The 17,396-nt window shown below is 30.5% G+C and overlaps 1 protein-coding gene and 1 non-coding gene across 8 annotated transcripts; both read right to left on the reverse strand.

The window, feature by feature from the left end:
* Positions 1 to 1,966: 1,966 nt before the first annotated feature.
* TRNAA-UGC (transfer RNA alanine (anticodon UGC)) lies at positions 1,967 to 2,039 on the reverse strand. The gene has a single exon. It is a non-coding gene; the product is annotated as a tRNA-Ala (tRNA).
* A 5,167-nt stretch (positions 2,040 to 7,206) lies between these two features.
* Positions 7,207 to 14,204, reverse strand: LOC101260799 (phosphoinositide phosphatase SAC2). 7 transcript variants are annotated; one of them, XM_069292303.1, is made up of 18 exons: positions 13,962 to 14,065; positions 13,619 to 13,717; positions 13,159 to 13,272; positions 12,622 to 12,826; positions 11,989 to 12,552; positions 11,617 to 11,839; positions 11,294 to 11,370; positions 10,902 to 11,089; positions 10,731 to 10,828; positions 10,486 to 10,619; positions 10,247 to 10,375; positions 9,542 to 9,887; positions 9,289 to 9,410; positions 9,088 to 9,201; positions 8,569 to 8,757; positions 8,007 to 8,180; positions 7,772 to 7,862; positions 7,207 to 7,648 (listed from the first exon to the last, which is right to left on the reverse strand). In XM_069292303.1, exons 5-18 carry the CDS (start codon positions 12,048 to 12,050, stop codon positions 7,532 to 7,534), a joined length of 2,064 nt encoding a protein of 687 aa, XP_069148404.1. In that variant the 5' UTR covers positions 12,051 to 12,552; positions 12,622 to 12,826; positions 13,159 to 13,272; positions 13,619 to 13,717; positions 13,962 to 14,065; the 3' UTR covers positions 7,207 to 7,531. The 7 variants fall into 7 exon arrangements, 6 of the variants coding, with proteins under 6 accessions (XP_069148404.1, XP_069148402.1, XP_004252399.1 ...); XM_069292301.1 differs by having other exon boundaries at positions 12,387 to 12,552; positions 13,962 to 14,058; XR_011213095.1 differs by lacking the exon at positions 13,159 to 13,272 and having other exon boundaries at positions 8,455 to 8,757; positions 12,387 to 12,552; positions 13,962 to 14,204.
* Between the last annotated feature and the right edge of the window lie 3,192 nt (positions 14,205 to 17,396).

Consider the following 17,396-nt stretch of genomic DNA (forward strand, 5'->3'; position numbering starts at 1 on the left):
AACGGGCCCGTAATCCCTTTCATTGACACACTTGGAATGTAGAACAAATGAAGAGTTCTTGTCACATGATGGGCATGTGTAGGTTTTGTGTCTTGAGGTTTTTCAGATAGAAACATAGTTGGTCACACTTTAACATATAAATATTTTATTTTAATTCAAGTATAAAATTTGAATAAAATTTAGAGATGGTAGTCTTTTTCTTCTTATTTTATAAATATAAAACATTAATTTATAAAAATTTGTCTTTTTTCCCCTCTTTTTTATTTTTTCGGTATTTTAACACATGGTCATCTATGTTTAGTGTAAAAGTTATATTTCTTACTCAAAACTAGGATTGATCGGGAAAAAATATATTTATTTATATCAATTTAAAATTGTTTTGGGGGTCTAGGTTAATTTATTTTATTTTATTTAAATAAGGTTATAAGTTGGAGGAGGTAATTGTATATTATCGTCCAAACACATACATAATTTCTTAAAACTTTACACTAAATTTTCTTTGACATTTCAATTAAATTTCACGTCGTTTTAACTTCTCAAGTCCATTGTTTATGTATCATTTAAACTTAGTATATATATTCAACGCTTGTTAGACAAGCATTAAAAAGTTTTTAAAATATGCAATTAAATAATGACAAGTATATTATTTTCTCCAAAGTCATTTGGATTTACTTGGCGTATACATTAATTATATTAATAATTAATTTATCATCTTTAAGCAATATATATAGTTAGAGATCGATTAGGGACAAAAGTAAATATAAATATTGCATTTGTGTTACGGTAGATGTATCGAGCCATTTCAATATATATATATATATCACCTACAAAATATGTCTATTATTCTGGTAATTATAATTCTAAATTTTGATATTATATAGTTCTCCTCAATTTATTTCTTTGCCTATTATTTTAACATTTAACGAATAGTATAGCTGATATTTTAAACTTTTATATAAATGAAATGAATTATATAAATAAAAAAATATATCTTAATACACACTAACTTGTCAAAAAAAAATTAACACACACACACATATATATATATATATATATTATCACAAAGCAATTATTCTAAAAGAAACAACATTTATTGATCAAACTTTAATACAACAATATGTTAGGACCAAAATAAGCAGGTGTAAACGCGAAATCTAGCAAAGCAAATCTCGAAAGACCGCGAGTAGGAAGACAACGAGAAATATACAAAAAGACACAAAAATTTAACGTGGTTCAGTCAATCGACCTACGTTCATAAAGGAGATGAGCAATCCACTATAAATATGAAAATACAAAATACAGAGAGATACAACCTCAACCAATTCACTTGAAATACATGGGAGGTTCACACAAGTGATAACGTATCAAGCTTATGACCCACAAATTCTCTCTCTAACCAAAAATCTCAAAGCCCTTAAGACTACATTGTGAATGCTAATTAAGGTAGAAGGAACATGTCTCTATTTATAGAGCCCTAAACCATTTTCTACTAGAAAAATAATTAGTCAATCCAAAACCCAATACAATAAAGGTAAAATTAAACATGAATTGCACTTTACTACTCTATAATATAATTTTTCGTAATACGGACAATTCTCTTCGTGTTGAGTATGAATTTCTCAATATAAATGATTTAAATAATTGATAAGAGTAATAAATTTAATTAATTGATGAGAGCAATAGCTATAATCAATATAAATGATTTAGGTTAGTAAAAAGTAATAGTATATATTGATGATATATTTGATTGGTGAACAAATTATTGTACCCGATATCAAAACTATAACTTTATATCAAATGTCCAAATGAACTTGTTTTTCTTTAAAAAAAAGAAAGAAAAAAGGCATGACTTTTTTAATTCCACATTTAGAAAGAAAACAAGTTCCAATTAAACTATATTTGGTACTCAAACCATAAAATAAAATATAATATATGATAATGTTTAACTTATTTTTTACACAAAAAGTGGAGATGCGGGGGATCGAACCCCGTGCCTCTCGCATGCAAAGCGAGCGCTCTACCATTTGAGCTACATCCCCAAACATGTTCACTTTTAATACATATAATATAATATACCTAATAAGGAAATATTTTATAATATCCCCTTATATTTCAAAGACCTTTAAAATTCCTTATTTCTCTCCTGATATATTTAATATATCCGAGCCAATATATGATGTGTACGAGCCAGTATTTAATGTGTACGAGCTACATATTATGTATTCAAATTATTTTATAATGTATCCGAGCTAGTTATTACTGTATCCAAGTTACACACAGAGAGAGAGAGAGAGAGATAAAATAATTTTAAATAAAGATACTCTGATTGAAAGTAATATTATTTATCCGGATTATTTTATAATATATCGGGCATAAGTTGAGGGGTAGTTGTACATTTTCCCTTAATCATTCATGTCATTATATCAAAACATTATTTACTCACATTTTTGTTATCACGTATAAGAGTCTTATAAGGTTGATGTGAAAGGAACAAACTGTGAGAATTTTCATTCGATAACATTTTTTTAAATAAGATACATAACATGCTATATATATATATATATATAGGCATCGATTTTCCTTATTTTTTTTTAAAAAAAAATTCACATTTTGCAAAATCGTTGCAGAGGCAGCAATTTTACTTTTTTCTGATGGAGTAAATCGTTGTTGATGCAGCGATTTTGTCGTTTTGGTTGATATAAAATTTTATATATCATTAGCTGACGAGTCTTCTCTTTTATTCTAAAAAAATTATCATGTTGTAGTGATTTCCAATCAATTCATCCATAGTGATAGTATATAAGTCTCACCTCTTAAAGATTGGTTCAATTCCTGGATGGATTCTCCTTCTCTCATTTTGAACAAATCAATTTTTGTTAGGCATGACATTATAGATTTTTTGACTTAACTAGTATCTATATGCATAACTTTTATTGTATCTCATATATTATTTTGGCATTAGAGTATGTTTGAGATTCAATAAATTAGAATTTTGTTGGTCTTGGCATTGTTTTGAATGTCTAGCTAGTTTTTAATACTTCCCTCAAGTCTATCTTTAGGTACTTGATTCTTTTCATCTTCCCCATATATTGTAGGAGTGGTTGGTCAATGTAGAACAACAATAAAAAAGATCCATTATTCTGTTCTTTCCCTACCCATAGTATTTTTCATTAAAAAAGGGTGGTTTAGTTTGTATCACGACCTGAGTCTATATTCTAAATGTGATTGGCATTTGAAATAATTTTTTGCCCGAGTGGATTCTTGATCTGTCATATAATAAGACTGGATGTTGATTAATGCAAAAGCTATAAAAAAATTAAAAATAAGCATGTAATTACTTAGAGAAAAAAAAGAACTCGACTGTAACTCATCTGACTTATCTGTGTAGCCTCTAATATAATAAAGGTAGGTTATTAGGACAAGGACCAAGGCTACCTGATAATATATACTAACTACTAATACTCAAGATAAACTAGAACCCTCTAGAAGTAAGAACGTCTTATCGAGACGAGATGAAAGTGATCCTAATGATGCATCTGATGCTGATTCTGAATATATGTATCTACATCCTTAAAGATGAAGCATCAAATGACGTAAATACATGAAATGTACGATAAGTAAATAGCTAAAAATAAGTGATCAAAACTGAACATACTAAGTTGAACGAGCAACTCTGAATATAGACTGAAACAAAGTCAACGTAATAGAAATACCTACATGTGTGTTTTAACAATAAAACTTTAAAGCTGAATAATACAATAATAGAAAATATTGAAAATAATATAACTTTACTTATCTTGGAGAATTTCTTACAACCGCTATTCATCACATGAACTTATGATGCCCAACATTTAACCTAGTTGGAAAGGCCTTCCCAAGGTATAAAACCTATTTATCTGATATGGATCCACTAACTTAACCTCTTGGCTAAAGGAGTTGATGACTAGTGGACTCAACTCCTATGATGACATGTAATTATGAAATTTTGACTTTTTAAATCCATGTTCTCTCCCTGCTAAATAATCCTTTCAAAATAGTTTATATATGATCATAATATATCAAAAAAACTGATCTAAAATTATATAGTGTTAGTCTTTGCACAAATAAATGAAATGTATTGTGCTCGTGAGACTAGATGCTCACAACTACATAAAACATATTGAGTTCTGTGTTCGTGATAAAAGACAATTCTCTTTTGAAATCATAAAATATATAATAAAAAATGGGAAAATGCACAAGTACCCCCCTCAATCTATGCCCAAAATCCCAGAGACACACTTATACTATACTAAGGTCCTATTACCCCCATGAACTTATTTTATAAGTAATTTTCTACCCCTTTTTAGCCTACGTGGCACTAGTTTGAAAAGAAAAGTCAACCATCATTGGGCCCACAAGATAGTGCCACGTAGGCTAAAAAGGGGTAAAAAATTATTAATAAAATAAGTTCAGGGGGGTAATAGAACCTTAGTATAGTATAAATATGTCTCTGAGATTTCGGGCATAGGTTGATGGGGTACTCGGACATTATCCCATAAAAAATCGTAAATTTTTGTAATGAATCTTTCAAGTGACTAAACTTTCTTTGAAACATAGTCTATAAAATAGGTATATAAAAATTTCATGAAAATATACTTTCTTAAGCTCTTTCCCGAAATAATACAATTTAAGTTTAAAATGAAAATATTTTCTTGAATACATTTAGAAAATCTTGAACTTACTTCTCTTTCATAAAAATAATGCATATGAAATACCGTGATGACAATGTTTTCTAATAACTTTGGCTAAAAAGGGGTCAATATAGCATAATAAACATAAAACATGAATCAAAGATCATTTATGATATAAAACACCACAATTTTGATGATAAAAATCAAGAATCAACGAAAAGAGATAGAGGAAATTCAACATCATAGACTTTGGGGTAAAAATTCTTGCTTTGATCTTACTAACTGAAACTCTAGACATAGGGTTATGAGGAAGAATTAAGTTCCTCACTATAATAGTCTAACATACTTTGAATTACTCCAATTGATACTCTAACATTGAAGAGGAATCCCTAAAATCCGTTCTTGAACCTTGAGATGAGTTACTTTAACGCCCTGATTTTTACAGTAGATTCTTACTTAGGATATACATAATCACATCTTAAATTACTTGGAAATTATGACAATATGATTACCTTAATGTAACATGAGGCAAAATCTCTTCAAGAAATGACGTGCCTTACGCAAAATCAAGTCTTGAACTTTAGAAGTCTGTTATTGATTTCTCTAGAGATAAGAGGAGGATTTGATGCTACAGTCTTGTTAAAAATTCATGATAGAGATTAAGAATATTTATAAACACTTGAGATACATGAGAGGAACATACATTGGTGTTGGAGTAGAGGGGAGGAGAGAATTGGAGAGAAAATAAGCCCCAAAGTCATTCAAGATGAATTTTGTAGTGATCCACTGACTTGACTTAATAAACATGTAACTTGATATTATCGAGTGAATACAATATAATACTCAAACTGAATATCTCATATTTTCTATATAAAAGAAAATAACTTACATAATTTATTCCACAAATGAAATTTGGAGAAGATAACAAGCTAATAGGCTAACAGATCTTACCCTTATCTGTGTTGACAAAAACAAAAAAAAACAAGAATTCAAAATATGGTAATAAGAAAATATGACAACAAGATGCAAAGCAAGTAAAATAACAAAGAGTAACACACATGCGCACACACGCGCAGCCGTGCACACACACAAAAGTAGATTTTACACAAATCTCATAGTGTTAAGATCTAATTATATCATATTTCTACCATTTTCTAAATTACAAAAATTCCTTAAATTTGATGAAATCTGGATACATCCCAAAACGTCCTGATACATACATCGTGTAACGATTTTCAATACATCTCTCAGCGTCCTGATATTTCAGTCCCGAATACATCACTCAATGTTCTGATACATCGCGTAAAGTGATGTATCCAATCGGTACATCGCGTAAAGTGTTGTTTTCGAATTATACATCGCGCGAAGTAATCTATCCGATCGATACATTGTGTGTAGTAACATCCCGATACATTGAGTGCATCTGATATATCGTATAGTTATGTATCCGACTAATACATTGCGTAACATAGGAATTTTTATAATTTTTTTAAATGATAAATTTATTTAGAGAATATAATAAAATAAATTATGTATTTAAATTAACTATAGAAAAAGCGTACGAGAGGCTTTATAGATGGACCAAAAATTAGTCATCAATAATTACGAGAACAAAAACTTAAGTTCATCAATAATTACGAGACCAAAGTGCAATTATCCCTAATGTAAATGACGAACAAGAGGGTGCTTTCTAATATCAATCATCACTGCAATTCCACTATCCTAAATTGTTAAATGCAATGTTATCTTATAATTCATACATAAATTCTGTGTATTATTAATATTTTATTTGATATATTTTTTAAATTAATGTATAACTAGTATAAACATTAGCTATATACACTATTTGATATATATATATATATATAACTAATACATGGTAAAACATGACATAAGCAAGTCAAGAAAAAAAATCTAATGCATGTATTAATTATGTTTATTAAACTAATTGTCCATCAATACTTTTTCCACATCCTTCCCATTGTGCATAAGAAATAACCTTAGTATAAAAATCAGCATAAACAAACAATTACATAAGAAATAATCTCAGCATAAATAATGCCCAATGTTACAAATGCATCATATTAAACATTATTCTTGTACACCCTGTCAAAACAATTCCTTTAGTATCAACTTACGCTAACTAGTCTAGAATTGAGATATGCAATTGGTAACAGCTAATTGAGTTCTTAACACAACTTGACCAAGTAAACTAGCCTCTCACCTTCAGAATAAACTACATGCATCAACAATATAACACAAAAAATGGAAGGAAAAAAGAAAAACCAATCACAAAAGTGTACGAAAACCTCACTTCTACCTTGGAAAAGGTAAGAGAAGTTTCCGATTATCACCTGTAAATAATACCACAACACACGAAATTTTGAAATATATTCAGAATGATGCTTCCTCCAAGAAGCTCGCGTATAACCTAAGCAATCACGATTCACAATTACCATCACTACAATGAGATGGTAACTATAATCCATGAGTGTTTCAAGATCAAACAAAGCATTCAAAATAGGGCACGTCGAAATGAATAATCCAGCTTCGATTTCTAAAAGTCATAAAAAGTATTTACAGAAACTGAAAGCTAAAAAAAAGTTGCTGGTCTGGGGAAAAGAGGATCCAAAAACAACTGAAAAGAACATGTCCTTTTCAATTTACACCTACACTTTCCTAATATAACTTAATAGCTTTGTATAGGCTACTATTCTTTATCCTAATAAAGATGATCACCTTGTTGTTTATTTTTTTTTTGTATGTATCCGCATCGTCCTTGGGATGCGATCTATCGAATGAAACTGTCCAAAATAATGTATAGCTCCAAAAAGAGACCAGACCAGAACTTCACTGAAACTTCAATCAAAAAAACCATCTTCTTCGGTAACCCAACGAACAAACTTCTCAGAGTATTGCCGGTGCATCTGCTTACTCACTTTAGCATCAACACTGATTTCTCCGGGAGTCTGCACCTTCTAAAATAAGAAATTTGGAAAGAAAAAAAGGAATTAGTAGTGCACACTAACATGTAAAAAGAAGAAAATAACAAGGTATTTGCTGCACTTATTTGAAATTTTCTAAGCTCTGAGTGAACTGACCTTCAAGCTTGTCCCGGAATCAGGAACTGAAACGTTTGTTGTCATGCTATCTGATGACATGCCCCGAGATGGAGAACCTATGATTGAAGATCTGCAAAAACAGAATAAGCTTAAGATTTAACCAAAAAAAAAAAAGTACTACTAATATAACAAACAAGGCCATTAAAACCATGTTTTCCTAAAACGATCAATCTGTTGTGTAGTGGTGCATTTGGTCATTAAACATGAAGTTTACCTATCATATGTTTCTTCTTCACAAGAATTTCCTGATGAAGAGAGCCAATCAACGTCTAAAAAATTTGATGAATCAAACAAAGCACCTTCCTCAAATTTAAAGCTACTACTTCGGAGACATTGATCTAACTGTATATCATGGAAAAGCTGTCTGCTTGACAATGAGGGGTTGTACCTATAACAAAAAAAGAACCAACAGCGATGAGTTATCCAAGTAGGAATATTTTTCCAAATATCATCACATCAACCCAAGTAAAAAATGAAGAATAGGAAGTTCGAAAACATACATCACATGTTAAGACCTCAGTTACAACAAAAGTCTTTGAGCAAACAGAATTTTTCAAGATGCAACATGGCAATATCACATACAGCCATGAAGTTAAGGTATGTTCTTTTTCGGTAAGAAATCATACATTATCTTTGCATATTGCCATTAACAATATTTCTACCTCAAGTAGCAGTCAGCAGCCATTCGATGAAGAAATATCCGACATCATGAATCACCTGAATATGTTACTGCTTCAAATGAATTTATGAAGCACAGAAAATCTAAACCGAGCTACCTGGTAAACGAAATATCACTGTCACAGGTACAGATTTCTGGTGATGACTCCGAAATACCCTTACAACCTTTGCCACGTTCAGTTAAAGGCTGGTAAGTGTCTTCAGTCTGATCTAAGTCAGTGTCTTTACCCTGAGAACTGCTTCCGCAACTTATGTTTCCTTCTGATAGCGATCTTTTAAAATATGACCTGCGTATTAACAAACTGCTTTGCTAACAGCTTTGATACAATTGTGTCTGGCAAACAGAAAAAGTTTCTTTCTGTTTTGGATACTTCACCAGATAACTTGAAAAGACAGCTTTAATTACGCGGTGGACACGTAATCAGAATCACCTTTAACCTTCATATCAGTTAGATGGTCACAAGGCAGGCTTACATTAATGACAGGCATAAAACAGTGACATATCACTATAACAACCAAATAGTGATCCAACAGAGCGACCTTTAAACAGTTAAAAAAAAAAATCTAGAAGAGAGAAACAAGGGATCGATAAGTCTGCCTTGTAATGGCTTTCATACCTAGATCTTTGTGCAGTTGGATTTGATCCATGCTTCCTAACATCATAATGCTGGTCTGCATTCAATTCCCAAAGAGCTGGCCCACCCTCTTGTGGCTGGAAATGGCCCAAGAACCTGGAAATGGTAATGCATTAAAGTTGCACGTATCTTTTCAAAATATCAGCCTGAAAGAACTTATCGTAAAGGAAATAATTCACATACACATTAATGGCATCTTGTTTCGCAGGGTCCATGCACGCATTACGGTAGTAACGCTGGACCGATCTAATGATCTCTTGAGACCTTGTTGCTGCTTTCCATTGGCCTCGCATTTCTGAAAATATCTGTTTGGGTTCATATTCATCAGTATGGCAGATCATCAAAAAAAAAAAGTTGTCCCACCATCCCATCCACTTAAATGAAGATATCTTAAAAGGAGGGCATCGGAAATTCAATGCACTGAAAGACAGATTACCTTATTATGTGCAGCAGAGCCACCATACTGCAGTGCAAGAGTGTCTCCCATTTCTTCGTAGATCTGCATTAGTTCTTGTGCTAAAGGAGAATGCGAATCAATGTTGATGTTGTCAATATCTACAAAGCCTAAGGCATGCAGCTGATGGGACAGAGCAACCAGTCCATAGGCATACTGGCCAACATTTGTGCGATCCAAACAGTCTACACAATTCGTTCTTAAGACTCCATTTTGGACTGATGAAACTTTGACACAGTAAGCTCCACGCAGTTTGTCACACTCATTGTCCATTTCAACATCCATTTCGTCAAGGTCCTCTTTAACATGGTCTCCTCTATCATCACAACTACATCAAATATGATCGACGTGAAGAGAACAAAAAAAAAGAGCTTTGATGCTCTTGAAAGAGCAGCAAACACGAATTGAACCCATATAAACTACTTGAAAATACCCCATATCAACTAGATTGCAACAAAACTCTATATAATTTAATGCACCACACGAGGCTAAATTAACTTATGCCTCAACATATACCCCAGCCGACACATGGTGAATGCAAAAATACCAAAAAAAAAGCCAACCAAACATCTAAGCTCCATAGCAGTTTTGCGAGATTCTCCCAAGAAATGACAATTAGAGAACGATCAACTCTCACAAACTAACAAACTAAAACCTTCAAAAGAATCATTTTGATTGGCAACTTACCTGGTGGGCGACAATTTTTGTAACTCCTCAGTTCTTGAAGTAGGGATAAGCTGACAGTGTAAAAAGCCAGTTAACTCCAAAGCATTAGCAGCCACATCACCTAGACGTAGCAAGGCCATTTTAGCTTTGCTGTAAGAGAGATACCAGATTGTCATCAAACCCATAGATCAGTACGATAGATTCAAAAATAAGAACCAACTATAAAGATAAAATGAAAAGAAGAGGCAGCGACAATATACATTCTCGGGCGTTTGTTTATATCCCAGTGAAGAAATCTCAAGCGTTCGTCCTCAGGAAGATCTTTGTTTAAGAACTCAATAGCATTAGCAAATTCTGCACGAAGAATCATTTCTCTGGGCCTCTTCTCAAAAGTCTGTTTGTCATAAAAATAACAAACAATGCAAGGGGGAAGTGTCAGAAAAAATCACAGTACTGCTTGTACTCGAAAAGTAAGAATAATGGACTGGATCCTGAAAAATATTACCTTAATCAAGTTCAATATAATAATTGGATTTCCATATCTTTGAGCAAGATCTTCAAAGTGAAGTTTGGTGGCTTCAAATTTAAAGTCCCTCCTTGACACTAAAAGATGAGAGAGTCAACGAAAATTGAGAAAAAAATACTCAAAAAAATCTTAAGTATCTATTGGTCGTACATATGATGTCAGGTTTCACATTCAAGAACGAAGTTTCTTGAGACCAAAAAAGAGGTATTGAACCGCGGTTCTGTACAACAGAAGTTGCTCCAAAAGGGGATCCTTCAGGTACATCTTCGAATACAATTTGTTCCGTCTCAACATCATTTGCTACACGGCCCTTCTCATTTACTCCTCTTTTTAAATATCTGCGTAATATAGAAGGAACAAAACTTGGTTAAGCACTTACTGATGTTCAGGTCACTATATACTCATTAAGAATTCAAATGAAAGTAATTTAAAACACCTAGGAGATAAGAGAACTATTTTCATAATTTGGTGTCGTGTTAGTTCCAGGCCACTTGCCAAGAGCTAAAAAGCAAATAAAGGATGACACAAGATTCCATACGAACCTGGTACCAGCATAATGGCGAGACCGTCTAGCAATAAGGGTTAAGATGAAGTCTTGCGAAGAAATTTTAAATGTAGCCTGTCCACAAAAGTAAAACATAAGAAAATCATAAACTGTTGAAAGTATGATCCCACTTATAGTGCCATTAAATAAGTAAAGCAAACATAAATGCTCACAACGATATATTTTGAGATAAAATCACAAACTGTACACATCAAATATGGTATCATATCAAAAAGCCATATCTGCCAAGCTATATTGAGCTAAGATTCAGATTCGCAGTTACGTGTACAAATTTAAAAGAATATTTTCAGACAGAAATACCTGCTTAAAAAACCCATAGACTAATGCGACAGTCCATTTAGTATTTTGGAGTTGATTGTGAATTTCTCGAGTCAAGAACTCATTCCATACAAACATTGTCTCATAAATGGCGACACCTGACTTTGAGTTGCTCAGGTTCTTTTGAAAGCTAAGCATTATATGATAGGAGTAGCTGAAAAAGTAGTCCTTTGTAAGATCCATCTTGCGGAGGAGCTTTAGGTATCTATTTCACCGAAACAAGAAAAAAAAAAGGAACCAAAAGAAAAAAAGTTAAGTAAATATCACTTTTGATGCAACAAATAGATAAAGTGTAGAGGAAACAATTTTGAAATAAAAAATTCAATATTTGTGTTGCTAGAATCCTGAAGATACCTTGTCTCATTCAACATGTAAAAAATAACATCAGAACACCACTGTAATTTGCCCCTGTACATTTGCAGGAAATGAACTGGCACTAGGCTCTACGAATGACTTAGCTATAAAAGGCTCATCTATAAGCATTCTCAGTATACTCATCCTGTGAGCATCTGAGCGAATCGGTCAACATGAAATCCATTGGACAATGAATACGTTACAAGGTGTATTGCTAAAATAGTGTAGCAATTACCTCAGCAACATACGACTACTTACAGATGTCAAAATAAGATAGTCACCATCCAAATAAAAGAATATTAAAACACAACTAGAAGTGGTTTCGTAATCGTTCCATTATATTGCCTTCCTAAAATACTATGTACAGTTTACATTGACATGCAGAATTGACGAAAGACCTGTTCTCATCCTTAGAATACGTCATTTTGGAAAGCACCGTAGAATTGGGAACCGGGAACATCTCGCTCTCAGTGATAGCGTAAACAACATGACCACGTATCTTTCCGATCTCTCTTCTTTCAGTGATAACCAATAAGTAATGAGCTCCCAAAAACTTTATAAAACCTAAGACAGAAAAGAAACATTAGTTGCGTTCACATATAAAGAGAGCGACACTTCGGAAGTATAATATACCAATAATTCCATAGCAGAGACAAACGAATTTAAGCCCTCCAGTAGGCTTGTTTCCTTCATGTATTCTACTTAGGAGGTCTAAGTATTCACGTTCTGAATATATGGTGGGATCTTCATGAATGAGTAGCTCTGTGGATTCTGATCTATCAATCTTTAATACTTTCCAAATAGTTCTGCTATTATCCCATCCTATCATGTAAAAGTTCTGCCGTATATATAAAAAAATTAGTTAAATATAATCAAGCATTTAGTATAACGACAAGGCATAATTAATGACTATAAAATTGCGCATAACGACATATTTAGGTTGAGTCAGTCAGTTCAGCATAAGAGAGAAACAGGACCTACCAAAATAGGAAAAATAACTAAAACCGCATATCATTTCAAATCTATAATCCTAGAATCTCGGAGAATAAATATGGTGGTGACTAAATCCGTACTAAACAGCATTTACTACTCATTATTGATGCATTCATTAATGCAGGAACAAGAAAACTAGGGAAAAAAGGGCACAAAGCTTGCACAGGTAAAACACACCTAGCAAGTTGTACGCAAACACGAGCTTGAACATAACATTCTTTTCCACATTCAACCATGAGAGGCGCAACTTGAGCCATCAAAGCTAGTACGCAAACACGAGCTTGAACACAACTAAAGTTTATTCAAAAAGTGAAATCAATACATCTCTTGAGATTGAAAAAAAGTAATGGTTATTCATTTGAAACCATACTCCAACAATCTAACACAAAGAGATGTAAATAAACACACGAAAATCGAATAGTACAACTCTACATTCAACAAAAACAATTCACTCTCTCCTTCACATTTCGTTTCTCTTCCAGATTCAATCCACTAACTTAAATCGATAAATCCAACTAAAATCAGTTCAAATTAAAATTCAGATACTCAAAACACAACGCAAAACGATCAAAACACACACATTTTTAAACATTTCGAAACAGAATTGTACAAATTCAATAAAATTTCAAGCATATACCGAGCGAGTCTCGTAGAGACGAAACTTCTGCAGATAAAAACTGTTCTCTTTCGGAGGCTGCAAATTGATTTCATGCCTTTCCTTGCTATCTATCTCCATCTAATCACAAAATTCAAAATTAATCAGTTGCTCATAAAACTGAAAAATCGAAAAAAATTTAAAAAATTCACAGGTCAACTAGCTCATACGAAAATCTAAATGCTTCAACAGCTATTCCAAACAGAATTGACAAACTTTAAAATCAAAATCACAAGTTCAAAAAAAAATCAATGAAAACATAAAAACAGAGTTGATAAATCACAAAGAAGAAAAAAATGATAGAAGAATTGAAGAAGAGATTAACCGGTAAGACGGTGAATTCTCGCCGGCGGTAGAGGAGAGTTGCGAATGGCGGGGTTTACAGATCGGAAATGGAACAGCTCCGGCGACTCTGTCCACAGATTAAACGGGGACACATATATATATATATATATATAAATAAAAAATGAAGATTTATGTAATTTCGTACAGCTCAGCGTACAAAGGAACTTTTCAAAAATGTATTAATAATACAATCATCATTTGGATGTCCTAAGAAAAAAAAAACATTTTGAAGGAAAAAAAATGTATATATTTTTTATAGTATAGTTACAAAATATTGTTTTTTGTAAATGTAAAAGTTCATTTTCTCACATTTTAATATTTTTAATATCTAGGATTGTTTGGATTATAGAGTACGTAAGTTTAGGAGTGAATCATGAGTTGATTTAATTTATAGATCGAATAAGCTATTTTTACGTATTATGATATGATTGATTGATTTATTTTTTAGTGTTCTCATAATTGTACGTGAAAGTTACGTGTTGCCAGCAAAATTTTACGCGGGAATTATTGTGGCGTGAAATTATTCAATGTTACGTTAAAGATTTTTTTGTCGAATATTACTTAGATAAATGTGTTAGCTTAGAAATTAATTATGACTTCCCCTACAATTAATGTGTTAAGTATTTCAATTCAATAATCTCATTATGGTATCGAAAAGTTACGTGACATCAATTAGATTTATGTAAAAAAATATTCACGATTATAAAATTTATTATCAATAAAATAGATTTCATTTGATAATGTTATTAGAAACTGTTTTTCTATCTTTTAAGATAGAAATAAAATCTCAATATATATATCATTTGTAAAACTATCAAAACATATATTATTATCAAAATTGCGATAGATAAAATTAAGAAATATCTAACGTAATTTTCAAGTAGTTGAACCAAAAAATTAAAAATCGTCATGCACAAGTTCTAAATTAAATTAATTGTATGACTTCCCTCTTCCTCAATTAAATATATAGAAAAGTTGACATAAGCATATATAATATTATCAAATGTTTCATTCATTTACATATATATTATAATCTATATTCATTTAATTTATAGTTTAGAAAAAATCAATAGAAGACTTTTAGATCGTGTTATATCAAAGGGAATCACGTCGGCAAAAGCGTAACATTATCGATAGTCACATTTAATTACGATTATTTTTATAATAAATTATTTAATTTAATTATGATATGATTATATTTACAGTCAATAATCATATCATTTAACTATGATGCTTTTATTTTAACAATTATCAATTTTAGTAAATCATAATTATATTTATAATCGATTGTTTCATTTTTAATTAAGATTATTTTTATTTTGATTATATTATCTTGATTAAGATTATTTTTATAATTATGAATCGTCTCGTGCAATTACAATTATTCATATATTTAGTTGTCTCATTTAATCATGATTGTTTTCATCTATTACATTATATAATTACGAATATTCTTATGATTATCTGTCTTATCATTTAGTTACAACTATTCTTATAAATGATTGTCTTATCATCTATGTATGATTATTCTTATAACTAGCAATCTTATTTAATTACAGTTATTTTCATGATCGACTATATCGTTATTTAGCTATCGTTATTCTTATATTTGATTGTGTCATGATTTATTACTATTGTTCTTATAACTACTAGTTCCATTTATTCTTATAAATCAATCATCTCATCATTTTACTATGACCGTATTTACAAATAACTGTCCATTTTATTTTATTCTTATGATCGTTTATCTCAATTCTTTAATTACCATTTTTCTCGAAATAGTATAATCAATTGTCTCATTATTTCATTATAATTAATTTTATTATTGACAATCTCATTATTTAATTAAGATTATTCCAATAATTTAATTAAAAATAACACAACACTAAAGACAATTCCAATCATCACAATTCATGTGGAGAAGGGAATATAATATATTACACCAAAAAGCATATACCATAGAAAAAATATATAGCTCACATTAGAAACATGACTTTAAATTAACATTTAACTTAGTCACATTTTCATTAATCTCTAAGAAAATTCTATGAAAATTCACAATAATCATAAAAATAATGGTATATTCTAATAAAATATTTTTTTTCTCAGAATAAAATATTATTAAATTTTCTATTACAAAGAAAGTAGATACAAGAGATAACAAAAGGACATGTAATTAAGATACTGAGGATTAACTAAAATATAAAAATTCTCAAATTAAAATTAGAATACTATATACTAAGTCTTATAATAATATTGCAATATTTAATTTAAATGTTTATATATAATCTTTCTTTCAAACATCCTAATAATTATGTTTCTAGTATTTTTTTTTTAAAAAAAGACACAATGACCTCATATTTATTTATTTATTTTAAAATAATAATAATATTTAGGTGTTTATGACATGGAGAATCTGATATGAGCAAGATGGGCTGATTATAAATTTATTTAAAATAATTATTAAAAAAATCAGATTTACATTGGATTAAATATTTTTTTAGTAAGAAATTTCAAAATCAAAATGATCTAAATATAATTTTCATATTGACTCATAACTAGAAATAGAGGTTTTTATCACATATCAATAGAAAACTTGTCCTAATAAAAATATGGTTTTTCACCTTCATACCGATCGAATCATTTCATTGAGAAGAAAAATACATAATAAAAAATATTTTTATTCACTTTTTTTTAAAATTCTTAGTAATTCAATTGGGATATGTATAATAAAAATAGATATTGAGTATTATTTTAGTGTAGAATTATAACTTTTTAATAGTATATTTTATACACAAGGGATTCTTATCCTCTCGTTTCAATTTTATTTTATTCTAATTTTAATCTTTTAAAAGAAATTATTATATTTTTCTTCCAGTGTTCGATATTGATATTGAAATTCGATTAATCGAATTAATATAGAAAAATCACACATTAAAAAAAAACTTCCAAACAAAATCGATTTCACATTTAGAGAAACTCCCAAGTTTCGAGAAGTCTGATTTAAAATGAAAAGCGTTTACCGCTTCATCATATTCTTTCGTTGATTTTTTGAAAAAAAAATTAACACACACTTTTCATGTGAAATATTTAATATTGCAATACTTATCTTGAGTTGTTCCATTTTAAGATGACATATTTTTAAAGGATTTTTTATTTTTTTTATAAATTTTATGTCAAGTTAAAATTGATAAATAAATTAAAACGAAAACAAATAGTTTGGGAGGTGTCACGTTTATGATTTGGTAGAAGTGAGAAAGGATAAGCACGTGCCGTAATGACACAATTATTGTCAGAACAAAGTCCTAGGAAGTGTGTGGGGCCCTACTGCCTGAACAGAAAGACAAAAATAAAATAAAATAAAATAATTTGGCTTATCATAACTTTTATCATGTTATTTATCAGATTTTTTAAA

Source organism: Solanum lycopersicum, chromosome 12 (assembly GCF_036512215.1).
Source record: "Solanum lycopersicum chromosome 12, SLM_r2.1".
Taxonomy (NCBI): domain Eukaryota; kingdom Viridiplantae; phylum Streptophyta; class Magnoliopsida; order Solanales; family Solanaceae; genus Solanum; species Solanum lycopersicum.

Bases quoted from the DNA above. Each gene is read 5' to 3' on its own strand.
- LOC101260799 (XM_004252351.5), bottom strand. From the start codon at position 13,717: ATGGAGATAGATAGCAAGGAAAGGCATGAAATCAATTTGCAGCCTCCG. The intron at 12,553-12,621 runs GTATATTATACT...TTTCTGTCTTAG, and splicing joins TCTCTGCTATGGAATTATTG to GTTTTATAAAGTTTTTGGGA. The intron at 10,376-10,485 runs GTATATTGTCGC...TCTCTCTTACAG, and splicing joins ATAAACAAACGCCCGAGAAT to CAAAGCTAAAATGGCCTTGC.